The following is a 27,757-nucleotide window of genomic DNA, read 5'->3' on the forward strand; positions in this document are numbered from 1 at the left end:
AAGTATTCATCAGTTTCTGGGAATTTGTTCTTCAGTTTATATTTTACAGTAGCTTTGATTAAGCAACGCTTTCTCTTATCCAAAATTAAACTGCACATCAAACAATATGTAAATTAACCCTGAGCCTTTCTCAAGGACATAAAAGTTATTCTGAGATATTTTCACTGGCAGGGGTAAACCCAATTCCCATCCCAACCAACTCTGTAGGAATTCAGCGATACAGAAAGCAAATTTAAAATTAATACAATTTTGTGTTTGTAAAGAAATAATTATTTCAAATTATCACTGATTATCCTAATTTTTTCCATTAATAAAATGTAGCTCTTTAACATTTTGAATTTCCTCAGTGGGCAATTATTAGAAAAAACTCTTTTCTGTAGGTTTTCCCGAAGGTTATCCCAGCAACAGCTTCTCCTGTGATTCAAAGAAAAGATAGCGTATTTTTTAAAACACGTTGGCAAAAGAAATCATATTCTGCTGTCATGGAAACAAAGCCAGGGAAGGCAAACTCAACATCAGTGCTTTCTCAACTGGTTACTCTAGTTTTTGTAAGTGTGGGGTCAACCCTGATGACAGAGATGTATCAAAACCCTTTCCTTCGCAGAGCTCGCGGGGAAGCAGAGGAGACCTTTCACTTCTCCAAAGTCTTTCAAGAAAGATTACAAACTGAATTTTAGCTTTTGGGGTTTTGTTTGGTTTGTTTTGATTTTTAATTCCTGAAGCTTCATAAAGTAGTTGGGATTTCTTCCCTCCATTACAGTAACTGCAACTGTAATCTGCGCATAGGAAAGTCTGACTCCCTTTTCTCAAAAACATTATAAATGTTAGTATTTTTTCCACAGAAAACTAAAGCATTTGAGTTTTTTTAATGATTACATAGATGAGAGTTATGCGCACACACAAACATCACTTGGAGAATGAAGAAGCACCTGCTTGGATAATTCAGTAACTTAATTTTCATTTGTAGAAATAAGTAAAAACCAGAGAGTGTAATTGTAGTGTCATGTTAATTATATAGCAACCCAAACAGAATGACTAACTCCCACTCTTCCTGGGAAAACTAATAACACTATTACAAGTATCATGACTGAAGATTACTTAACAAGCTCTTTGTCTTTTGTTCCACTACCTACATGCATATCTGGTTTTCCCGTGGCTGCTGCTGGACACGTGGCAGCAGGGAAGAGCTCTTCGTGCCTTGGGTAAAGGTCTTGCAACAAAAATCACCTACATGATGCTGCACCGTAACAAAACCTCATCGGAAGGGTTTCTTATTGAGACTTTATCTGAAACTACCACAAGACACTGAACATGTGGTGCATAAAATAGTAGTGGACAGTAAGTGGGATAACATAAAGGTGAAGTGCAGGTCTTCCTTTCTTGGCTTAATGAAGTCTGCCCAGGCGTGTCTGCAGAGGCACACGTACAGCTGCGATGAGCTGTAGCACGGATGAGCAGGGCTGGGGGCACGGGTAGCAGCACTACCTGAAGAACCGCAGAATCATAGAATAGTCGGGTTTGGAAGGGACATTTAAAAGCCACCTAGTCCAACGCCTCTGCAATGAGCAGGGAGGGACACCTTCAACTACATCAGGATGGTCAGAGCCCTGTCCAACCTGACCATGAATGCTTCCAGGCATGGGGCATCTACCACCTCTCTGGGCAACCTGGGCCAGTGTTTCACCACCCCCAGTGTGAAAAATTTCTTCCTTATATCTAAATCTACCCTCTTTTGGTTTAAAACCATTAGCCCTTAGTCCTATCGCAACAGGACCTACTTAAAAATCTGTCCCCATCTTCCTTACAAGCCCCCTTCAAGTATTGAAGAAAAGGCGTATGGGCTCCAGTAAGTACTGGTAAGAGGTGAACCCCGCGTAAGAATCCCCTTCAGTAACACTTGATTCCGAATTGGGGATTCAGGAGGTGGCTCCCCAGGCTCTCCTGCTGGTCGTGCCGGCGCTGCCTTAGTTCTGCAGCAGTGCCCCCACCCCCGTACCGCTACGTGTGCCACAGCCGTCCCCCGCTGCCACCGCCGCCCCTGCCTGCCACCTGCTCCCCACAGTGTTCCAACACACTTGCTCTGTTTCATTCACTGAACAATTTATAAAGATGAATTAGGATAAATGAGATGCAAATAAATTCGATGCTTTCTCCCTCATTTTCAGATTTCATTTTCAGTCCACTCAACCTGTTATAATCTCATAGTGATTTTCATTTAAAAGAGCTAAATGGATATGTGATTATTGTTACAGGAACTAACACCAGACAATTAAATGTTGAGGTGTTGCTAGATAAAGCGGTGTTTTGATTTGCATAAACACGATGCAAGAAACCCCATCTCAGGCAAGGTTTCAACTCCAAGACGTGTTTAACTTCAGCTAATTACCACAAATACCTCTATTAAATTTTTAGTATTGAGAGTTAGGATTACAGCGATTTCATTTCAGGGTCCTATTTGTTTTTATTTTGAACACCTAGTCGAAACGCAGAGCTGATCTATTTCCTACTTACAATCAACTTCTGCAGGTCAACACATCAAAAATCAATTACACAGCCATGAAATTTAGTCATTAAGGATTAGCTGCTAATCTCATTCCATTTTTTGTCTACCCTTCCCCCTCTCCCCAATAGGTGCCTTCTGAGCATTTGTCAGAGTAAGGAAAGACTTGTTAATTTAACATTTAACATCCGATTCTTAATATTTTTTTGTAAATCACCACATAGTTGTTTTTACATATATTGCATTCAATATATCGTCTTGAACACATAGAGCTGGATCTCACGTCCAATGATGTTGAAAGAATTATTAAAAGAAGCAGGACTTGATCAGCACTATATTTGTTTTCTGCCCGGTATCTCAAAGCCTTCCCAAATCTGTACATCCTGAAGCAGCCAGTGAAAGCTGAGATACTTCAGGAGCGAAAACCAGGCCAGCTAAGCGCAGAATGGGATTAATCCGGCTGCAGCAGATCTTTAATTTGGCAGGGGATGGATTACATGACCTGAGTGTCTTTCTTATCCTATGCTTATGACTTTGTAATTATGGCAATTATTTTCCAATCGTGCCATTTGGGAAAGGGAATAAACACGATATGCCTGTCTCAATGACTCTGTAGGGGGATTTTACAGAAGCAGAACGTAACTGCTCAAGCTGTAATTGCGTTTGCTCTCCAGGACTAACTGTGGTTAAGTGTGCCATAGCATTTTTACAAATGCTGAGTGGTCGGATTTCCCCCCCGCCTTCAGCAGCGGAGTGACTTGAAGCAATATTCCCGGTATTTTTACCAACCCCTTTTGAAATACTTTCAGTAATGAAGCTTCTGTTGCTGATTGCAGCAGATGATCCCACGCAGTTAACTGACCTCTCAAATACAGAAAAGACTGCCGTACCAAAGACAGTCCCAGAGCTGTACATTTTTAACAAGTAAAAACAGGGAAGACATGTCCTTCAAAAGGCAAAATTAATTTTCTGCCCACAAAAGAAAAGATCATTATTGTAATGACAGATTCTACTTACCCTGAGCTTTCTTCCAAACACAGTCACTTTGCCTTTAATCTGCTCCTTCCTCAGACGCCATTCAATTGAGTTTAAACCATTTTCCATTGGTAGAGAAATATTACATCGTCCTATGGTGGGAGTCACAGTCCCAGCCAGGACATGAGGTTCGCTGTGAAAGCTAATGCTCATGCCATTGGCATACATCACTCTCAAAGTACCATTATTACAGAGCTGGTAGCTGTTCCTCACTTGATCTACAGCAATAACGAAAAGAAAATAATTTAGCTACTCCAGTCATAAAGAAAACATATAGCTTAATTTGATTGGTTTTTTATTGCACTCCTGTTGATGTTAAATGAAGTCAGCCTGCAATTACCATTTACGTGGTACTATGGTGGAAATTACAGATGTTACTGATTCATGTAAAGAACAGTAGTGTAACAGTGAGCCTGCAGAGAGATACTGTGTTTATTTCATTATGTTTTCCCTTTGGTCTTAATTGTGAGTCAAAATGCACAGTGATATGTGTTCAGCCAGGTAATTTATTTCTAATATAAACAAAAACTGAAAGCTGAACTGCTGGGTAAGCAACAAACCATTGAACTCCAGGACAATAATTAAAAAAAAAAAGAAAAAAAAGAAAAACAAAAAGACTGCTGGACTTTTTATGAGTGGGAAGAAGTAAGCGCTTCTTTTTCTTTCCCTCTGTTTAAAAACTGTCTCCATGCAGAGGCTTTGTACAGAATTGCAGTTTGGCTTTAAATCCGCAAGGTGTGAGGCTCCAGCAGTGCAAGGCAGCAGCCACAGCCCTTTACTCGCCTGCCTTCCTGCCACCCCCGACAAGTGCGCGGGCCTGGGGTGCACACCCGGCCTTTTGGCTGTCGGAGAAAAGTCATAAAATTCATCCTGTACTTTTACGGCCGTGCAGTTCCCCAGCTGTGTGACACAGCCGAGCCCGTTCCCGGCCAGGATGGAGCGCTACAGCGTGCAACTGTCGCCAAAGCATCGATATTTGTCTGACAGAAGGACAGCATCCACATAATGAATCATCTGGTATAAGAGAAATAAAGTCTTTGCAACCAGACATGCCACGGTATAATAGTCTACAAATGTTGACATTTATGTCAGGAGGAGACTATTGTTTGATGATGATATTCTTATTCCAGTGACATTATATCTTAATTAAAAAAAACCCCCCATCACTCACCAAATTAATTCCTTTCAGTCTACCTTTGACAACTGACCGTTTTTCGTTCCACCAGATACAACGCCCGGGTGGTGCTGGAAAGCTCTACACAAACATTTAACCACTTCGTTGCTGGTCTCTCCTGCCATACTTGGGCTGCAACACTGTTCTCGGAAGCGCTGTGGCACAAGATCATCCCCTGCCCTGACTGTTCTACATTTTATTTGATGGCAGTGTATAGATTTGGCAGATTTCATTTGGAATAGCAGGAGGCTGAGCCTCCTCTCTGCAGAAGGATCCCCAGCCGGGCAGCCAACGCTCAGCAGTCAGACTGCACCTCTGTGGCGCTGACGTCAGAACCAGTTTTGCAGTGAAGTACAGAGAAATATGCGAGTGGGTACAGTGCAGCTGACCCACGATGTAACGGCAGGACTAGCTCACACCAGCTGGTAACAACCGTAGGTATTTGACACAAAGCGTGACTGTGAAATGTCTCTTACCTGTCCTGAAGACCTGTCATTTTAGGAACGAGCTTTATGGGAGTTTTTCTTGCAAACCTTACGCGGTTTTTCCCCTGCTCGTGAGTGTACTAATGACACGAATCTTTTGCTAATTGCTGTCTCAAGTTGTGTGTGTGGTTAGATGTGCTGAGAAGTGTGCTTTGGTACCTTGAACAACTGTATAGGAAGCCTCCACAGAGGAGAGATTTGTGATGACCGTGACATCGTCATCCCGATTAGAATTCTCAATGTCGATGGTAATAGACTTTTCCATTTCTCGATGAAGGCTAGTTACCACTCCAGTGGGACGTGTTACATTGGTCAGACGCCCTTCATGATCATAGCTAATAGAAAAGTTAGTGAGAGCAAAAAAGCATGAGGATATATGTTCATTTCAATACCCAATGTATTAATAATGCACCACATCTGTGCAAAAAAACCCCAGAATGAACCAGATTTTCAAGAACATCCTGGCCATACCTATTTCTCTGTTCTTGAAAGAGTCTATAATGATGAAATAATAATTTTTAGAGATACTGATCTCAACTACATGAGTGTAAATCCAGGCTAGCGTCTCTAAAATTAATAAATTAATTCAATTATCATGGATATACAGAGTGATATTTGGCTCAAACAATTATAATTAGTAAACTCATCTGTATTTTAATAGTTACTTTTCACTCTAAGGAGGTGGACTTGTGATAGATACCACAATATACAATTGCATACACTGCACATTTGCAATTGAATACTTAGTGGAAACTACTAAGTATGCTCTTAAGTGACATGTCATGGAATAAACGTGCTATAAGAGATTAAAAAAGACATCAGCTTGAGAACACAATAATTTCATTTAGATCTTATCTGTGGTATTGAACTGCATTTTGGGGTCAGTATTTTGGCTCATAAAGATGAATGATGAGAAGTTAAAGCACAGGACAGGCTGGAGTTGCACAAAGGGCAGCAGTCAGCACTCAGAATATACCTTAGAAGATGAATTAAGTGCTCCAGAGGCATAAATATAAAAAAAAAAATAAAAGAAAAAGTGCTCTCCATGAGTGTACTGAGATAAATTTATTTAGAGGTATAAAGCCTGAGGAGGGGGGAAAGAAGGAATGCTGCCTGAAATCAAATCACACTGTTTCTGCCTTTCCTTTAGTCTGCTATATTGGTGTGCATACGTATGCTAAAGAAGCAATCCCTTGGGTCTTAAGGGCAAGAAATGGGGACCTGAAACAAAATCAGTATGCGAGTCTGACACTCTGCTTGCTGCAATTCTCTACTTGTGCAAGAGTCTCTCACCCAGCCGCTACCAAACCGCACATACTTCTAAACAGCAGAAAGGCAAGAAAAAATGTCCTGTGTAGATAAAGGGAAAAGTTTAGGTAGAGATTGAAACCAACTGGTCATCCTTCGAACGCAGAAATCCTGGAAGAGAACTGGTAAATCCATTGCACTGCCTGAGAGTAACAGAAGAGAAGAGGAGCACATTTAGTATCACGGAGCTAGCTGAGTTCTTTGTACGTCGTGGTTAGCTGTAAAGATGAAAAAAAATCAGTGCTTTCAACAGGACTTTTTACAATTAAATCATTCAGAAACCTCAAAGTAGGCCACCCGAAAGGTACAGGATATCTCCAAAATAAATACACAAATGGGCTCCTCCGTTAATACAAATATAAATTATGCCTTTCAAATCCATTGCAAATGGTTGCACCCATTCAACTGAATATTGGGGAGGAAGGAAAAAAAAAAAATCACCTGTGGAGCAACAAGCCTTACCAGAACCAATGGAAGTATTAGGCAAAGAAGTAAATCAATAAAACAAAGCATCACGCGACCTAAAAGGGACCAATAATAGTTGTTTTAAGCATTTAAGCAGTTCAGGATCAAATAAAGATTAAGCAACATGATTTTTCTTAATGAAATTCGTAAGTTTCTACCCATATGTAGATATAATATTTTTTTTTCACCATATCAACAAGATACTGGATAAATGATAATCTCGAGATAATCTACGAAAGGGTGTTTAGTTAAGTCTATATAAGGGTCTTCACAAAAAAATACTGAAAAGCACTCATAAAGTACAGATGAGGGAAGAACTTGATCCAGCCAAGCATCCATCTAGCATGGAAAAACAAAAGGTACAAAAACCAGACAGTTTCAAAAACCCAGAAAGTTAATAATTAGTTATGCCCTACGAGTCTGTATGTGGACCACTTTGGTATGTTTAGTGATCAGCAGAGTGATGAAGAAAATACTTAGGTGTCAAATATCAGAGAAGAGACAATATTATTTAGGATAAACTAGAAAAGTCCACGAGCGGCCTCAGCGTGACTATGCAGAGCTTGGTGAACATCCAGAAAAATGGCTGGCAAAACTCCCCATCAGCAAATATATTTTAGGCAATGCAAATGAGACACTAATTTAAACTCTTCATTCACATTGCTGGGTTTTTAATTAACCCAGGAAAAATTCCTGGGGATTGCTGTGGGCTACTCGCTGAAAATCTCTGTTCAAAGCGCAAGGGCAGCCTAAAAAGTAAATATGAATGAGGATGTACAGAGACTGAAACAGCAAAACGAAAATATTCTAATGCTATTTCTAGAAATCAGTGTTTTGCCCCCCGCCATGGGGCACGTTTCTCAGTGCTGGTAACAATTTTTGAAATCAGCAATGGCAGAGATTAACGGAGTTTATAAGCAAGTGATGGACACGCTCACACTGACACATACCTAAGTACTCCCTATGAAGATCTGCAGACCATTTAGTTTACGAGCTAGACATATAAAAAATTCACTACTTAAATGACGTATACGCACTGCAACACCAGTGTTTAAAGAAGGCATTCCTACTTTGTCCATTGCATCAATAAAATCCTATTTTAAAAAAAATACCTTACAGGTAAAAAATTTAAAATTCATAAACCCGAAACCTTTTTGGTACTACAAAATTTAGACGTGACATATTACTGAGTTGTTTTCTTTTTTTTTTTAAATTTATGTATTATGTGAGAGCAAGTGCTTAGCAGAATACAACACCCAGACATTTATCTGAATAATAAAAATAAAGCTATATAGGAATTAAATGGTTATACACCTTTCTTCTTCATGATATGAACGTGGGTCAAATGAAGTAAAAAAAAGAAAATTTTGCAATGGAAAATACACTAATTAACACGGGACTTCTTGGTGTCTTCTTCAGCAGCAGCCACTACAAATCACAGCCTATGACACAGCGTCAGGCTAGATGAATCGGATCTGATAAGGCAATCTTTATATCTTCAAATGAGGTGGGTTCTGGATACACTGCAATTCCTGAGCTTTCCTTACTGACTTCGGTTAGAGTAAGGTTTCATCCCAAGTTTTTCTACTAATAAAGTTACAAGGGGAGGGATCCTTTCTTAATCCCAGTATTTTAAAAAACCAGCATCTCCCTGTGCCCACGACTAACGTGCTAACATATTGCTAACTGTGACCAAGCCTGCCCGAGCAGGCAGGGCTTTCCGAGAGCGCAGTTCCCAGGGCAGCGCTGGGTAACTCCAGCCGCCGGCGCCCCGGGCAGACAGGAAAGCTGTTGCCTGGTTCTGCCAGCAGCCTGGAGACGGTTCCTGACAGCCCGGCGGCTCGCACGTGCTGGGCTGCCAACTCAGTCACACAAGGGACGTGATGGACACCATATAGACAACGGTGAGCCACATCTGAGCATCTGTAACCTTCTCAGATAGCTACACGCGTCTGACCTGCCCATCCCTGCAGCAGGCTTGTGCAAATGCACGCTAGGCGCTTCTCCCACGTCCAACATTATGGCACCTCTACGTCTTACCAATTTTTATTGCTACTTTTCTGGTCTTTGAGGTTTGAAATGTGTACTGCTTGACAGTTTGTAGGTGGGAGTAGCTAGGACAGTGCCATATACAGCATTGCGGAAAGGAGTAACAGCAGCTTTTGACTTACCATAGAGCAGGGCAAGGTGCAGATCCACATACATTTGCATCTATCCCTATTTTCTCTCCCTTATAAAAACCAAGCTGATACCAGAAGAAAACTGCAGCATTCTCTCAGGATGCTGCCAAGACCAAGTGGAACACCACTGAGGACCGCTTCGAAGATCGTGCTTCATGCCCAAAACCAAGCTTAAATTACCCCATGTGAGCCTGCTGTTAGCTGTTGTATTATTTAAGAGCCTTGCTTATTCCTACTGCAAATGAACTGCGTGCATACACACATCCACTGTATATACATAAAATACATATGGAGTGTGGGTACACACACAAAAAGAGCTTGTGTATGCATTTCTCTGCATATACACACGCATACCTAGACATAATGCACAAATTTAATACTGCGAGCATTTTCAAGGTACAGTTTCAGATAAAAGAGAGGAATATGCCCAATAGGATAGCACAGCACTTCAACGTCTGGTTGATATAAATGCACTGAAATAAATTTTTCAGAAGGGTTCCTAAACTTCAGTTCACGTATTATTTTACTACTAAAAAGATATCTGCTCTTTTCCAGTTCTGCTGCCATATTAACAATTTTGATCTCTGTATGAATGCATGAATTTAATGGCACAGAAAACTATTTTGCTGTCCTTACAAACTCTCATTGGCTAAGTACGTCTTTCATCTTCCATCGATATTAACTTATAGCTACCAAAAGAAATTGCATAGTGATCAATACAGCATTTTCCCCTTGGAACTGCTTCGAAGAAAAAAATATACACCAGAGACCGGCATTGAGTGACTGTGGACTGTGATTGTTTAGGTTTGTAAATTTGATTTAAATAATTCTCATCATCTTATTAATAAACCCCTCAGCTGTGGGGGGTGCATGAGATGACAAAGCATATTAAGGAGTTACCATAAGTCAGCTGCTGAGGATCAGCCTACAGGAGATGTCTCTATGTTTCTGGTATTTTGTAATGAGTCTCTTGACTGCATAGCTATTTTCTAGACCTCACATAGGATTTTCCCTGCACGTATAGAAATACGTATCTTCTTTTAACATCTTTGTGAATGGTGTTTTATGGCTTTTTTCCTAACCTAGATAACAGTCACCACGTATAGTTTAGTTTAAACACGCACTACAAAGAAAGTATATGCATTTTTAATGTCAAAAAAGTCAATACTGTTCTCATCTACAGGCTCTATGCTTATGAGAATGTATGTACAAATCTGGGAGAAATCCTGCCGCCTCGTTGAAGTTACTACTATTTAGACCTAAATATGGCATTTGACTCCCACCGACCTGAGGCAAGGGTTGCACATCTTTTCTTATTTGATCTTGAAAAAAACCCTAGTAAATGTGTAAGCACTATATACACATTATACTATGTTTTTAGATGCACCTCAGAAAAACAGCAAAGCACCCACCTTCTAGATTTACTTAGGAATTGTAGTACAATTTCTCTAATCAATCACGCTAACTTAGTACTTCATGTGGTTCTCAGCCACCGGTTACACCAGTTTTGTAACTTGGAACTTTCTGATGACCTTTTAATGTTTCTTTGATTTTCACGTAGAGTTTTAAATTACTTTGCTACTTAATATTCTACAGTTAATTACTGCCGGTTTGAGAAATAACTAGTTTATATGACTTCTGCTCTGAATCTTGAGCTAGCTATTGAGGAAAAAACAAAAACCAAACCCCTACCTAGAAGGGCATCCACATCTCATCAGCAATAGCGTGAGATTTTACCACTGTCTGGTACAGTGAGCTTTTACTTGATCTTGTAATCGGCTGGTAATACCTTCATGCGTTCCCATAAAGGGATTATTTTTGTAACTAACGTATGGTAAAGAAATACTCTTTGCAAAATATTAAGGAGAAAAAACCTCCACATCTCTACCCAGAGGCTAGGTGAAAAAATCCTAGTGGTTCAATTTCCAGGGTCACATCAGAAGGGGACCACGAGAGGGCACTGCTTTCCCTTCTACGGAAACGAAACACAGAGTGCACAGAAAACTGATGCGCAATGCTGATTTTTGACGTATTTTGAGCAGACTGAACATAATTCTTTTTATTCCTGCGTTACTTATATTTTATCTAAAAAAAAAGAAAGTGGTGGCCAAGACGAACGCGTTAATAAACTAAAATAGGCGTGCATCATTGCTACGTCTGTAACCTTAAAAATAAGCCTGCAATTTAAAATTAAAAATAAAGCCCTATTCATACTTTCTACCCACTAATTTGAGAAATGCTATTTAGTAATCATTAATTAATTAGCTACTTCAAACACAATATATGGCATCAGACTTGCCGTACTTAAAAGTTACATATATTTTCAATGTATCATTTAGCTTCTGTTTTAAAAATTGTTTTGATCAATAAATGGCAATAAGACTACCAAGAACAGGGTAACTATTGACAAAAAGCTGCCTAGTTTTTCTAGATTTTTAATATAGTTTTGAACTTCATCTCTGACGAATTTCATTTAAAGAGGAAGTTCTGTCTTTTTAATCTATATGCTCATGAACACCAGCGTGCTTTTGGGTTATCTACAAATGATGGAAGTTACGGGGATCTCATTTCCTCGCTTGTCTCAAGAATGAACAATCAGTGAAGTTAATCAACATTTTAACCACCATGAGTAATATACGAGTCTGAACAGAAAGATATATATAACCTGAGTTCCGAAAGAAACGGCAGGACTAGGGTTCCTAGGGAGAGGCAGCTCAGGAGGAGCCGCGGGTCGCTGGGGCTGCCCTGGCAGTGAGTTCCCTGCAGCCCCGCTGAGGGCTGAGAGCGGGGCCCCAACCCGGGCAATCACACCCGGGTTCCCGAGGGCGGTGCACGGTCCTTCCTGCCGGAGGTGGGTGAGATTCCCCACCGGCCTCAAACTGCGGGCAGGAATTTAGGTGGTCCGGTACCCACCCAAAGGCAAAACCGATGAAGTCAAGAAGCCACTTAACCATTTCCAGTACCACGCTAGACTGAGATGTTAACGGCCTTATTCAGTATCAGTGAAAAGCCTACCACAAATTTCAGTAGGGTCAGTTTAGGGCCTACTCACTACCATTTGAAAAATAAATGTACTCTTAATATATCCAAAAACATTCTTACTCATAAAATGTTGTCCATCCTGTTTCATCACTCTTCGTTGCTAAGAGACCACTGTTTCCATTATATGTCATTAATCCGAGCTCCAGAGTCTGTGTTGAGACTAGCTTGAGTCCACCATTAGTGCCAACAGCCAGCGTGACAATCTGATTATCCGGCATCAGTAAATGGCGGGGCATCCCACTGGCATCCCGACGGACCTTCAAGGAGTTGCCATTGTTGTCCATCACCTCCGTGACATCGTTATCGCTGCTATAGGTGAAATTGTACAAGTACTCCCCGGTAACAAGGCTGAGAGTGTACTGGTGAATCCCGTCAGCATTGAAGACATACAGCTCCTGTTCTCCTGGAGATGCAGCTTCATATTGGTTAAAAGAATTAAGAATGGGCCTGTTTTTACTGACAGCCCTAATGCGGATATTTCCAAGATCAGCTATGTAGATGGTACCATCTGGGGCCACAGCTAAGGAAGATGGTGAATTTAAGATGGCATCAGTGGCATACCCATCATCCCCAGAATAGCAATTACAGTTGACATCATTTTTGCAATCACAGTCTGAAGCTGCCCCTGCAAGAAGGCATATTTCTCCATTGGTAGTTACCTGGCGTAGCCGATTAATTTTTTTTTCATCTGTCTCACTGATGTAAAGAACTCCTGTGTGTGAGATGGCAATGGCACTGGCTGATTCAAGTGCAGAATGAATAGCCAGTTTGCTAAGAGAGTAGTCTATACCAGGAACCTGGCAGTGCATGGGGCGTCCAGCAATAATGCTAACTTGATGATTTTCTGTGATCCGTAAAATAACATTGTTCTCTAGGACATAAAGTGAGTTGTCCATGGGATTGACAGCGAGATCAGTAGGCCACTCCAGCCGTACCTATGAGTTGCACAAATTATTACTGTAAAACTCGTAACTGAAAAGTACACTTCTAGTGTTCAAAATTCCACGTGTAACAACAGCAAATTAGTGAGGGGTTTATCAGCGTAAATCATGAAACCAAGTCATGAACGGCAACTATTTCAAACAACGACTTTGTTTTTCGGAAATATTAAAGCTACGTGCAGTGGTAACTTTGGCTAATTGTGTTTCTGTGCAAAGAATGAATGCTACATTGTGGAAGCTCTACAATAATTACAGAAAAACAGGCAATTAAGACAGTAACTCCCATTATCTCAACCTTATTTCTCTATAGTTGCATAAATAACCTGTGTTAGCCACAGTAAAAGGATTGTTCACTCATTTCAGAAATGAATCAAATACGCTATCATCTTGTGCTGCATAATGTATTTCTTAAGTGGCCAGGCAGTCATCCAAAATAGATGCCCATCTCTTCTAAGGCAGAGAAGAAAATAAATGCAGTAAGAGTCTACCTGGGTGACATCCATGCTGGAATCACAGCTGAGAGGTCGAACGGCAGTTAGGTCATTGGAGCCCAGCAGGGTCGATATAATTCCGTTCTGATCCACTTTTCTGATCATAGTGGCATCAACAAAATACATGAGTCCATACTTATCCACTGCAATTCCTGCAGATATAAAAACCAGGCATCAGTGAAGCAGTGATGCTCCTACCTTCAAGACAGGCTTCATTTTATTACCAAGTTTACAAGGCGGTGACGTGTGTTCGCTTCCCCTGTTCTTTCCTCCCTTTCAACCTGAGCACGGGTCCCGGAACCCTCCAAGTGCCTGCAGTTCTGCTGAATAAATGGCATCAAGCAGGTTTATTCTTTGGGCCTTTAAAGAAAAGAAAACCACACAAACCCCCGAAACATGCCAAAGAACCAGCAGAATGCATCAGCTTATTTCTAAATTCAAACTCTCTATGATTTATTACATAAACCCAATTTAAAAAAAAAAAATCTCCTAAATTTTAATCTCAGAAATCTGAGGCGTTGCTTTCTTCATCTGAAGGATTTAATAAGGATGAAGAAATTTTAGAAACCTTTTAAAATTGCTTTAAAAATTTTGAAAAATTAAGAGGACATCGTGTTCTTTCAGGATGGTTTTTAATTCTTTGACCTGTTGCAGTAAGGAATATGGGAGGAACATCTGGTGTTTCCAGATGAAGACAAAGGGGTTTCCAGCCTAGAAGAAAAGGAAAGGGTCAATGCCTGTCACACTGGGAGTCTTCGAGAGGAAAGGCACAGAATGAAAGGGTGCTCCCTCGGAGAACAGAAGGACGCTGCTGCCTGGTGTGAAGGAGGGCAGGCTTTTTCTCACTTGCCTTTCCTGCTTTGATTTGGCGCACTGCCTTGTCCGTTTCTTGGGCTGAAAATAAAATATTGATCTAAAAATTTTGTCTTCAAATGGTTACAGTGCTCATCCTATTGGCCAGTAACAGAAGATACAGCTTTATCTTCTAGATTTTTATGTACAGGCTTAACGTAAAACATGCAAGCAGCTCTGTCCTGTTACTATACTCCGTATGTATTAACTGAAACAATTACAAAGAAACAGGACCTTTCATTTTTACCCGCTTTTACCATCATGTAGTTGTTTTCAACCATCGAAATAAAACCCAAAGATGTTTGAAACACCTGGCAGTACACCTGATTAATTCATCCTTACAGTTAAGATGAAAGAAAGGAAAAGATCTTAAAAAGAAATACATCCCCAGATCTCTGCATCATCTTGAAAACTTCTTGTAAAAAATTAGAAACTGGAAAGGGAAAAAATCCTTTTATTTTTCCTTCCCCTCTGAAGAAGAAGGGGATAAATAGAATAAAACCTCGGAAAAAAGCCACAGCAGGCAGTTTTTCTCCCCAAAGACTGTATCTCCAACAGTAATTTGTTTCCCAGTTTACATGCTTGCTTCTTGGAGTGAGCGATACCCTGCTAATTTGTGTTCTGTTCTCCTTTTGCAGCATTCAGTGTTGGGGTAATAAAGTTTGCTTTAGCTAAACAAAGCACGAACACTTGCCAATCCACTGTAATTAAAGCCCAGAATAAAAATTACCGAGCAAGGAGTGTTTTAATTGCCAGATAATTATTTCCACATCCAGCCTAGCCTCACGCAGTCATTGTCTCCAGCTTCTTTTCCTACTTTACCTCGAGGGCTCATTAGGGTCGCGTCCACTGCCTTCCCTCCATCCCCACATCTGGCTTCGTCAAAGGGCAGGCATTGCTCTCCAGTCCCTGCTACCACTTCAGAGTTACCAGCTAGGTCTTTCATGCCAGTGAGGGACTTGACTTTGTATATCCGTCGACTATTGGTGTCCGATACGTACAGTGAGCCTGAAACAGGGTCCACGGCCAGATAGTATTTATGAGCGGGATTGTTGCTTTAGAGAAAAAGAAAGCATAAAACAGAAAGAGCTGAGCAGTCAAGAATCTTCACAGGCGTTTAGAGCTTAGATACTCATCAGGCACAGAGAGATCTGGAAAGAAAGTCTGACACCTTCGTACAGAGGTGGGGTCTGAAGGACCACCGTCTGAGGACCTAACTTGATTAGGGCCTGGTCAGTGTTCCAGAAGGATTGTCATTTCAAATCTCATTCATCCTGCTACACTAAACCTTGCACAGCAGAGTCCAATAAGCCAAAGCTGCGCAGCAGACTTTCTTCTTGATCTCTTTAGCCCTTTAGATCTGCTCCAGGTCAATTTTCTTTGGCTTATCTCTGCCTGTTGCCCCCCCTCCCCGCCACCTTGTTTAACTTCCCTTGAAAGCAGAAGTCACAGGAGTAAGATCAAGGACTCATCTTCAGAGTTACTTATATTATGCCACAAGATTTGTGAGGTCTGTATAAATAGGAGGCAGAGGCATAACAAATTTATTCCTAAAGCAAATTTGTTCTCATTCATTCTTATCAAGGATGTCATTTATGGCAGATGAAGTTGGTTATCTAACTAAAACCAGAGACCCCCCAAGTGTCTGACTTTAACTCCAAACCTTCTGTTATTGGAAAACTGGTCCTCAGTTTGCGATTAGAATGAGTGCTCATATGGAAAGCTACTTCCCTGCTGAAATATATGTTTTTTGACAGCTTGTCACATTTTGGAACTACTTTAGCAAATCATCTGCAAATTGAGAAATGTCAATCTTCGCGATATATATATATATATACACATATATATATACATTCACACACATAGAACTGCAGTGCAGAAATATTTTCAAAATCTTGCCTGGCTAGTTTAACTCAATTTAGTTGGATTTTAAGCATGATGTGAATTTTTCCAGCCTTTGGAGCCTATGGGTGAGCATAAATAAGGTCAATGGTGGTTTCAAAGCATAGAAGACAAATGAAGACAGGAAGAAAAAAAATGAAGGTTACTTACCAGTAACCAGATACATTTGCCTCCAAATATCCACACTCCTAGTTTCATGCGGCAAAAGTGCCCGTCTCCAAGAGTGAGGATACACAGAGGTAAGTTATGATGGACATAAGCCATTTCTTGATCAGACTCGCTGAAACTATAGTAAGGCCACTTTCGGCAGATGGATTATTCGCAGCACAAAGACCACGGCATTCATGTGGTCGTGACCAGATTTGGAGGAATGAGGAGGCCCAAAAATATCACTTTCTACAGTTATCTTCCTCTATGCCAGTCTTTGACGCGTCATGATTTTAGGTCAGTAATAGTTTGTTCTAAAACTGTAGAAAGTAGGAAGGGATTGGTTTGATCAAAATTCAGTAGGCAGAGGTAATACCATCTGCTGAAGTCTAGGAGTGTAGAAATTAGAGATGAAAAAATACAGTAAACAAAAAATACTTGGCAGGTTTATTTCATGCATGGATCTCAAAGTACTTTAAAAAGATGGGCATTATACCCATTTTACAGAGGAGGAAACTGAGGCACAGAGAGGTTAAGTGGTATAGACGAAGTTATGCAGGGAGACTAGTGACATGCTTGAGATTAGAGCATAATCCCTTTATTCCCCAAGTTCCTCTCCTTATATTCAGCAGCAGACTGCATCTCTTCACTAGACCCTTATCACATTCCTCACTTATTCTCATCCCTCCAAAACAAATCCCTCACGACCCTTATTCTCATCCCTCCAAAACAACGCTCCATCTTCTTTGCCACCTAGAAAATGATTTCTTTCCATTTACAAGACTTCTCCAGTCTCTGGAGTATTTGAGCCATACAAACACCTGCACATTTGTCACTTTTTTGAGTTTCTGCTCTCTTCTTCCACCACACTTTTCCCTTAACACTGAAGAACCAACTTTATTGTGACACTAGTGTTGTGCCATACTTCACAAAGACACTCAGACTCAGCTCAAGGCTTTGCAACAGTGGCAGACGAGCCAAGACCCGAGTGCTGCAGCTGCGGGCTCGCTGCTGGCCCTTCTAAAACTTGTGGCACCCACCTCGGGAGACCCGAGGCAGGTACAACCTGGAGCTGGGCACAGACGTAGCTGCTTGCTGCCGGAGGCAGGAGCCTCGCCTGGGCTGAGTGACGGGAGCTGCTCACAACAGCGGCTGGGGAGCTGCTCTGCTGCCTGACACGAGCAGCCGCCACTCGGCGAGACTGGATGTGATTCTACCAGCATGTGCCTGCCTTCCTGAGTGAGCACACCCCCGCTTCCCTTCTGCCCACAGCCAGCCTCGGGTATGCCCACTGTTACCAGGATGGGATAAGGTATGAGTCAGGGTAAAGAGCAATGGGAGAACGTGGGCTTATTTCCCTCTCCTCTCCTGCAGCCATCAGCGTGCCCACGGAGCTCACCCTACCCTTCTCCTCCGCAGTCTCCCTCAGGGCAGTTTTACCAGGGAGTCAGTCACCAGCTTTAGTTCCAGATCAAGGAGTGACTCGCTGCAGAGCTGCTGCACAGCCCTTTGCTCTTTCCTGAGCTCAGTGAGGGAACAGACAGTGGAAGACTCTCCACATAAAATATTTGAGGGACTCTGGCAGAAAATGACTAGCGGAAGGCAACATGCACTCACCGTGTCCCCAAAGAAACTACAAGATGATTACCTCAAACAAGGATGTATTTTATAAATGAGTAGTAAATATTTCACAAACTAGCATCTGAGCAATTAAAGACCTCTGCCTCTCTTTTCTCTGCGCCATTGTAATATTTTAATTGAATTATAGGGAGCCAAGGAATGCACCTTGTTTTAAGGGACTTTCCATACCATTCGGTGTTGCTCAGAGGTCTCTGCCCATCATGCCTCCTCCCCTCGCCCTGCCGGGTGGAGGCAGCAGTTTCCACCGCCTGCAGCCTTACTGGGGTCTGCGAGGGACCCTGCTGCCTGACAGCCAGCGCAGGCAGCATCAGCTCGTCCTCCCTAGTCTTCTCCCACGTGCATCAAATCCACAACAGTGCAACTAAAGCTTTTCTTTAAATTTAACCAAAAAGAGAAGCTGTCCAGAGCAAATCTCTAAGCACCTGAAAAATTAACTAAGCTTCTAGTTGCAAATGATGATCCTCCAGCATCACCAATAATCATTAGCAAATTGTGAAAGAATTCATCCAGATAAGAAAATTTAGTGGAGTTACACTTGCCATACCAAAGTAAAGGGGAAATTACAGTGTTTAGTCCAGACATCTTTTGCATGTAACTTGTATTATAGTAATGGAAAGTATATTTTTAAAAGGGTGAGGCACAGAACGCTATGGAACAGTTTACAACAGCTCTTCTTGTTCTTGCCCTCGATATTCTCCAGGGTAAACATCCCTCCCGTCCCAGGTGGGGCATGGGAGAAGGTACCAGCATTTCCTACGCTGCTGCCATCCAGGAGGCCTAGTGCTCAGGTGAGATGATGAAAAGTCTTTTCTCCCAATGTCCGGAAAGGTTATGCCTCCCTCATGCATCTTACAGTGACTGCACCTAGTGGTTGCACACAACCAGCCCCACAGGCCGACTGACTGTTAAATCTATTTGATGAAAAAAAAGAGCAACTAAATTATGAAAAAGGACAGAGGGTTCAGAAAATCATTAATGACCGGAAAATGAGTTTTTGACCTATTTGCAGTCATTAGTGCTTTTGTGAACCTTTTTGGCATTTGTAAAACTGCTGTTGTAGTTTACCTCAACCATTTAGACCAATTATAGACAGCAGGGAGACGTGTTTATATAGAAGTTAGCTTGGGGTTCATTATACTTGCATTCTACTAGAAATTTCTAATTACTGTCAGAACTTATTTGGTTGCTTTTTGACTGCATTTCATAATTGCTAACGCTTATCATATTCATAACACACAATTAGCACATAAAAATGTTTCTATATATGGTACATGAAGAACATAACATTACACAAGAAGCACAACACAAAAAGCAAACACAATGAAGCAAACAAACCATATCAAATTATATGGGAAAGAGCTCGTGTCTTACCTATGTTTAAACTCTTTATTTCTTTATAGAAAGGGAACAGAAGAAAAAAGAACAAACAGTTAGCTGAAGAATAGATGGTAAAGCAAACATAGTATTTGTTTAATTTTACAAAAGGACACAGGAGAAGATATCTCTTTTCAGCACTGGCCTTAGCTGGGTTTACGGATGAAGAGCGACTGGGAGTGACAGAGCTGCAAGCTAGTTCCCTACTAGGACACCCTGCCCCCATCCCCCACCCCCCATATATTTTACAGGAAACTTTCTGGACCATTGAAGCATTGGAAATACGTGTAGCTTCTGGGCTAGGAGTGAGATAAACTGGCAGTTTTTCGAATACAGAACTGGGAAGGTGCAAGCACTGGGCTTAGGATATTGTCCGCCTGTTGGAGGCAACCTCTTTAATCAAAATAGTTTTCCAACAGGCTATTTCTAAACAAATTTCTACTACCCTCTCCCCCCGGTCTCTAAAATAATTGCTTAAAGCAAGATTGGATGCTACTTGGTACCTATTTAAGCCCACCAGAGCAAATCTTAGGGTAAAAAAACCCCTAAGTGAGCAGGAAGATACTGTACAATGGGAGATGTATAGCATTAATTGACCCCTAGTTTACTCTCTAGACACAAAGTCAAAGGAAAAGTGTTCTCTACTTCCCAGCGGTAAATGAATACATTCTCCACACCAGTGTTTCACAGTGTTTACGTCATTTCCGATGAGGAATGTCCACTGAATGAAACAAAGGAGTGCATGACTCCTGAGCTGCAGCACTCAACGCACAGCCCCAAACTTGCAATACCAACGTTAAGCGTGACATGCAACACTCTCGAGTCAGAATTCCTGTCAGCCCCGCAGATCGGGCACCTCTGTAAAGGACACTGTGAAGCAAATATGCACACTGGGATAGTCTGACTTACAAAGGTACTCGAGACTTATACTGGCTTATGCAAAACCAAAATTACATCCATTGTGAAATCTAAATAAAGTGCTGTATTTGGTTTGTAATACTTATGGACATACTATTTGCAACATTATTCAAGCTGCTTGATACTAGCTGAGGACTCTGCTCTTATTCATACTTAAATGGCTCAAATCTTTAAACTCTTATGCATGTAGCTTGTACAGATTTTAAGATGACCACTGAATCACAATTACCACTATAGATAATGTTTGCTGGAATGGACCTTAATTCCCTTTAGAGGAACAGGGGGCAAAAGAGATCACTGCAAATCCTAAAAATCTGTGTGTCAAGTCATTTGCAGCTGACCAACAGCACTCGAAATACAATAGCTTTATTGTTCACTGCTAATGGCCTAACAGAAGCTAAAGAATCTACGCTATGGAAAGCAGATGTCATAAAAGAAAAGAGAAAGTGGACAAAGGCAGATTAAATCCATCTTTTGTTTCTTTGCTGATGTCCTTTTCCATTTTCCCTCACACGTGCTGAAAAGCCCAAGTTCTCTCTCGCACAGAGAGAAAGCAAAGTTCTCAGACTACTGCTGTTGTAAACTTGGAGACAACATTTTCAAATATCAGGTGTGCTAGGAAACTTTGTCACTGGCTGATATTAGCAAGTGAGTGGCATATAAATGCCTCATATTAAGTACCCTAATCTGAAAATGTTTCTCTTCACCTGTAAAGATGTAGTCCTATTTTCTAGAAAGCTAAACAGAACTGAACAAATTAGAAAAAAAATAATCAGCATATTCTACATAATGCAGAGTTATAGTGTGTATTGACACAAATATTTATAGCAGGTCACACATCCATACCAGCGACCTTCTGCGGTTTACACTGATCTGCTAGCAGAAAGCACTGCGTAATCTATGACTCTTCTTTCTTTTTTTTTTTTTTAAATATAATAAGGCAGCCTGATGGCATATGAGGTAGGTGTCAGAGAGTGATTTCAGAGTACAATTGTCCTGAATCAGATCTCTTTTCTCTTATATAAATCAGAATTCACAACAGTGACATCAACAGAATGACATGAATGGAAGAGAGATGTAAAATAGAGCTAGGCCTCCTATTCTCTAACAGCTCAATCATTTTGCACTTTTTCCCACTAATTAAAAACTAAAAGTACAGTGGAAGCACAGGAATTGGTTATTGGCTGTATCATTAAAAAAAAGGCTAATGACCTAAATTCCCTCAGTGTGCTTTGCAGCTATATCCCATTTCCAAGAGCACTAATCCTATTGCCTGAGTGGGCTGCAGAAGTATCAGAAGGCCGGCCATGTAAGCTACTTTTCCTCGTTTTTCTGCAAATACTCAACAGTGCCATAACTATAAGGTCCAGTTACATGAGTTACAGTTTGAAGCAATAGCTCTTGCCTCTCCTAGAAGAATGAAAAAAGGAGATGGAACAGAAATGGGTGAAGTGGTACACTCTACACTCAAGCCTTCCCTATTAAGTGACCAAATCTAAATGTTGTGGGGGGAGGGGGCCGGATGTGGGGACAGAGAGACAATCTTCAAAAGAGTTCTGATGATGCAGAATGACTCTGTATGTCAACTTTAACAGCACTTGCCAACCTACAGAAACAGACTTACGAGTGTGGGAAAGAAGTGAGAAAGTGGCTCTCAAAACCATCGATGGGAAAACCTTCTTTCAAACCTCATAAGACTGTTACACGTTTGCTTGTCACCGTGGCTCAGTACCTAAGGGCAGTCAATTCTGTAGTTTTCAATCAAAACTAAATGATGTATAGTACCGAGGGGAGATCGTATCAAATGATCACCAACAGGACAGAAGAAGGTGGTTTGTGCTTTTTGTACAAGGTGGTTTGTACTCTTTAGTCCTTGTCTATAGTCATTGCTCTGCTAAGCTACAGGCTTTGAACTACGCATTTCTGTGCCCCATTTCTCCACTGGAATTTAAATAGGTTGAAAGTGACAATGTTTTACAAAATTATAAAAAGTAATGGTAAAGGCTGATTTGAGCACAGGCTACAGAAATGAAGCTCTAAGATTAACACCTTACCTTAGCTCCAATATACTAGTAACATTCCTGGACGGGAAGATACGCCGAATATAATTAAAATCTCCAACAAAGAGACTTCCATCAATACCCACTGCCAGTGCTACAGGGGCCAAAAGCTTATTTCCTTCTGCCAGACCATTGCAGCTAGGGCAGGATATGCTTCTTCGGCGCCCATTCCCCATAATGCTGGTTATCACAGCCGGCTGCTGAGTTAGAAACTGATTTTCTCCGTTGCCTTTGTGCAATATACCTAATAATGAAGAGGAGAAGAAGCGGTTATTACAGTCATTCATTGCAGGGGAGTTCAGGTAGTTCTCTTTCAACTGCTGCTGTGAAGGACTGTACACTGCAATGACTCCGGCACTTGGTTCTTTGACGGTGCAAAAAGAGCGAAAGAGCTTTGCAGTGGTAAAAATGAAGGTGTAATGGAGATTCTCTGCTAAAAACCACACACATACACAACCACGGGCCCAAACCTAAACCCAGAGTTCTTTGGTATTCATTATGAAAGAAAACACTGCCATACATCCCCCTTGCCCGGCACAATGCTTTAGACTGTCCTATCGACTGGGAAGCGAGAAGGCAAACAGTGGAGAGGACGTGATCCTTGTTTGTGTCCCTGAATCCCCTCACTCCAGTTTCCTGTGTTAAGTTTTGTTTGGAATTTTGTGTCGCCCTTATTGTTCTCTTTACACGTTGCAGTCTTTCATGCTTTTTTTCATGGAAAATGAAGAATGAGAACTGGAGATGCCAGAGAAGAGGACAGCACAGAAAATTAAACTCCTAGAAGGGCTGCTACGGATCAGTGATGAAAGGCAAGAGGGAAGCTAGTGGTAAGGATCTTTATTAGGTTTCAAGAAATGCCTTTAAGACAGGATTTCCTTTCAAAATACCTGTTCAAAGAGCGGACCCCTGCTCCAAGAAGGGAGCGGATTCTCTGACAGAGTGACCATTTTCAACATACCAAAAATCGTAGATGTCTGGCCAGAAACTTTTAGCCTCCTGTTCTTTTGGAAATGCAGTTGTATGATCCTAATGTAAAGTAACTGGCTCCCCACCGGTGACGCCAGCGAGTACCATGCACTATCCAAATAGCTATCTCAACAGTGTTTGATCTGCGGCACAGCACTTGCAGTGTGTTCAAATAGCCTGAGCTTGCCTATTCTGAGCACTACTATAGGTTTCTTGAGCAACAATATAGTTTGCAATTTGTTAATGCAGGGATCAGCAGGGAGGCCGTAGAAAACACTTTACAGGGATCAAATGAACTAAGCTAACCTTGAGAACCTCTCATAAAACATGAAGAGCAGGGAACACTCAGCTTAGGATATGTAAAGACAAAGAGAAGTGAGGAAAAAAACAAACGGGTGACAAAAGAAAAAAGACAAATGAGACTCCGTATCTCATCACAGATTCACACTCCTTTTAAGCTCCCTCTCATATTAGAGGGAAAAAGGTCAAACAAGAGGAACAGGTGTGGTTAGGATCAGAAAAACAGGGAAGGAACACCAAAAAACATTATGGGGGAATAAATGAGCAACAGAACAGAGGATAAAGATTTGGACTTTAAGAAAGTCATGGTGTGCGGAACAGTAAAACATCCATTAAAATTCTACAAAAATTTTCTGAGAACTGGAACATGTCCCATACCTTACTGAGAAAGATGAAACAAAGATTGTGGAGAAACTGCATTTTTAAAGGGTAAATATAATGCAAATAAAAAGTGTTCACAGACAAAACTGCATATAACACAGAAAATACACAGAATTAACTAACTCACCACTCTTGACATTAAGGACGTGATGTTTATTCAAAGACCATCCTCCTAAATTTGAAGGATCTAGTTCAAATCCTTGCAGCAGTGCTGTCCTCTTCTCCCATAAAATGAGACTGGGGCAAGTCTCATATTCAAAACCCACAGAAACTGAAATGAAATGAACAAAATCTAATACACTTGCTGAACAAACGCTGAATTAAATGTCCAGAGCACAGTCAAATCATTCAGCATTCCAGTTCCCCAGCCCCCTCAAGATGACGGAGTGATTATATTCCTCTCTTTTATTCTACAATATTAAATTCAGATCTTTCACTAGACACAAATGTGAAACTTCATTCACATGTACTCTGCAGGGATCTGAGCGCTTCTCTTTGAATAGCTGGCATTGGGAAGCGACCGGCTTGGTGAGAAGAGAGTGAGAAATATAATTTTTAAAATATAATAAAATTATTCTATCAGATAACCGGACAAGACCAAACTCTTAATTTGCCAGATGTTCACCGCGTTTATTTAGTTGGTTTGTTTTACATACCGTATACCAAGGGGCACTGAAAAGTTTGTGTGCTTTTAAGCACACAAACACTGTAAGCATTACTCAGGAAAGAAAAACTTTATGCGATAATGTAAGAAAGAAAAGCTATAGCAAAGAAGATTTTAGAAAACACAGAAAAGAAATAAGATTTTCAAAGTAAGTTTTTCTTTCCCCACTGGCACAGCTCTGATGCTCACTTTTAGCATTGTATCAAAACTGTCCTGAGGTTCAAATGAAAATGAAAACTTAAAAATATTATGATCATTTCTTTTCCCACCCACTAGAACCAAGTGACTAAAACCAGCTGTACAACTACAAGACTGAGCAGCATTAGAAAAACACCACTTTAATTTCAAATGTATTGTACCACAAGGGGCTATAATAACAGCATGCATGAAAATCCAAAGGCACTGAAGGATGCCAGCCAGTCCAGCACGAGGTTCATTAGTTAACTGAAAGAAAATAAAAACATAGTGATGGACTAGGTTTCACCTAAGTTCCTGTGGCCAGTTTTTCCCATTGTCTGGTCTAAACCTTCTAAGTCAGCTACCGATCAGGAAACACAGGCATGTTGATGGGGTTTAGACCCTCTGAATGTGATCTTTAATGTGTAAAAGAAACATAATAAAAAGATAAATTGTGTCAGGAAGACAAGAACTGTTTGGTCTAAATTTGCTTTTCCATAAGAAATCTTTGCAGGTTTCTCACTAAGAATTACAGGTGTTATTGGGAAAGTTTTGGAGCTTGTATATGCTGACTTACCTACAGCATCTGACAACCCATAAACCTTCTGACCATATGCATCTGTTTTGTCCCAGATAAATGTATATGCCAAGTTGGGAGATGCCTGAAACGATTTTTGAAACAGATGCCCTTCTACCGCTACCATCAAATGAACTTTGATTAGATTCAGTGGCACAAGTGACTGAGTCATGGCAATCTTAAGTAAGGATTTGTATCCAGCAGTACGGGAACTCAGGTAGCTCAGCTTTATGCTAGAGCCAGGGATCTCGATTTCTTCATGAAGAACCTGAACAGGGAAAAGATCAAACATTTTACATTAGTGCTTTGTTATTTTTTTTTAGAATAACATAGCCTTGCATACTCTTATGAACTTATGACTTTCTGCTACTGGGAATGGTTATCCTCAAATCAGTGCAGTCATGCAATCCAGCTGACATTTCTGAACAAATAATTATTTGGCTTCAGCGTACACTTCTTTTTAAGAGCCCACTGCTGTCAAAAGCGCAAGTAAGTACAAGTAGTTTTACTGCAAGTTATATACAAGGGGAATATAAGAAATAGTCACAGAAACTTCTGCTAACTTCCGCTAACCTCCCGTTACTTCCACTCACAGCTAGTATGAAGTAAAGACTAACTGAATGAAGCAGTGAAACACTAGTACCAGTGGAGTTTTTCTTTGTCCTAAATAACACACAAGAAAACAGCCTGTGGTTAGCAGCACACACCAAGCCTGTGCAAAACTCTCTTGAAACACCTAAGCTGTCAACTGAAATGGAGACACATACTTGATGATAATGAGAAGGTGCAAGGCAGTCAAAGATAAAAGTGTCTGGGCGACACAAACCTAGGATATCTCCTGCAGACCTCATCAGGAAACCTGGTATCTGTCAGAATGAATGCAAGTCTACGGAGGGATCTGCCACAGCAATTCCAGGGGACAAATGGTGACTCTGTGGTAAACGCTCAGGTCAGTGCTAGCATCTGACCACCGATTTCTGTATCCTTTTCACCCACGCTGCTCTTACCTGGGTTTCTGGTACAATGGGATTCCGGCCAGGAGCATCACTGAAGAAAGTTGAAAGTGGTGATGAAATGATGACTGGATCGGGACGGACAAAACCACTTAGATCACAGCTGGGAATGGAGTTCTCCTCTGTCTTCATCACAAGCGTGTCCATGGCATAGAAGTTATTCCACGGCAACCATACTGTCCTTTCCTGACTCATAAATGGGGCCCGTTCAAAGTGCAAGGTTAGGGATGCTCCACCATTTGCAACCAAGTCAAACCTAGAAAAATGTGGGCTTTAGAAGTGACAAGACTGAATAATCCCAGTAATAGCATTCCCGGCTAATGAAATAGGTATGTAGGTATACCTATAGCAACAGGTATATTTTTAAGTGTCGTGCTTCAAATGATCAGTGATGGAATGTGAACCTCTGGCAATTAGACAACAGAAATCCAGTCAAGACAAGCAATGATTTGAAGTCACCCAGACAAACCTTGTTCCTATATATTACAAAATTGGCATTAAATAATTTAAAAATACACAACAAACAAACCAAAACATTTATTGTTACAAGTCACCTTTTTATATAAAATCAGCAAAGAAGCCAAGGTCATACTGAGCTGAACACTCAATTATCCCTTTCCTAAAAGATGCTGTCCATCAAGCACAGAATGGGTCGTACGGCAGTAAGAGAACAATAATGAAAAGTTCTGCTGTTTGTGTTCTACAAATAAGATAAGAATTCCTGTCCCCAGGAAAACTGATCTATCATTTTGCAGAGAGGTTAGGTATTTACTCCCAGCCCCTACATAACCACAGCAGTACTGTGGCGCTGCGCAGGCATTTTGAAATCTGGCCTAAATGAGTAAAACACTTCCAGGCTGTTCTGACAAGAGAAGTAGATTCAGTTGTTTCACGGCAAAGGGACAAATTACTCAACGATTTCAATAATCTGTTCAGATCTAAATATAGTTCATCTCGCCATTTACTGTATTAAACCACCAAAATCAACAACATTATATTTTTATGATAACAAAATAATATCCTAGGAAATGTGGAAATGAAATACTCCCTATAGTTCAGTTGACTCATATTAATTTTTTCAATTCAATTGTTTGCATGCAAGATCAAGATAAAAGGGCAAATGTTTACAATGCATGTGTCACAGATATACTGCTCTAGTTACCA

At 40.9% G+C, this 27,757-nt stretch overlaps 1 protein-coding gene across 5 annotated transcripts in view; it reads right to left on the minus strand.

The window, feature by feature from the left end:
* Positions 1-27,757, minus strand: part of TENM2 (teneurin transmembrane protein 2) — a 1,449,326-nt gene that overhangs the window by 9,666 nt on the left and 1,411,903 nt on the right. For all 5 annotated transcript variants that reach the window (XM_074604292.1, XM_074604293.1, XM_074604291.1 and 2 more), the window contains 10 exons: positions 26,588-26,849; positions 25,581-25,848; positions 24,290-24,433; positions 22,510-22,759; positions 19,535-19,555; positions 15,296-15,528; positions 13,619-13,773; positions 12,250-13,124; positions 5,354-5,529; positions 3,518-3,753 (listed from right to left, as the gene is read on the minus strand). In XM_074604292.1, coding sequence (XP_074460393.1) covers positions 3,518-3,753; positions 5,354-5,529; positions 12,250-13,124; positions 13,619-13,773; positions 15,296-15,528; positions 19,535-19,555; positions 22,510-22,759; positions 24,290-24,433; positions 25,581-25,848; positions 26,588-26,849 — 2,620 coding nt within the window. The remainder of the gene's footprint in view (positions 1-3,517; positions 3,754-5,353; positions 5,530-12,249; positions 13,125-13,618; positions 13,774-15,295; positions 15,529-19,534; positions 19,556-22,509; positions 22,760-24,289; positions 24,434-25,580; positions 25,849-26,587; positions 26,850-27,757) is intronic.

This window comes from Larus michahellis, chromosome 11 (genome assembly GCF_964199755.1).
Source record: "Larus michahellis chromosome 11, bLarMic1.1, whole genome shotgun sequence".
NCBI lineage: Eukaryota > Metazoa > Chordata > Aves > Charadriiformes > Laridae > Larus > Larus michahellis.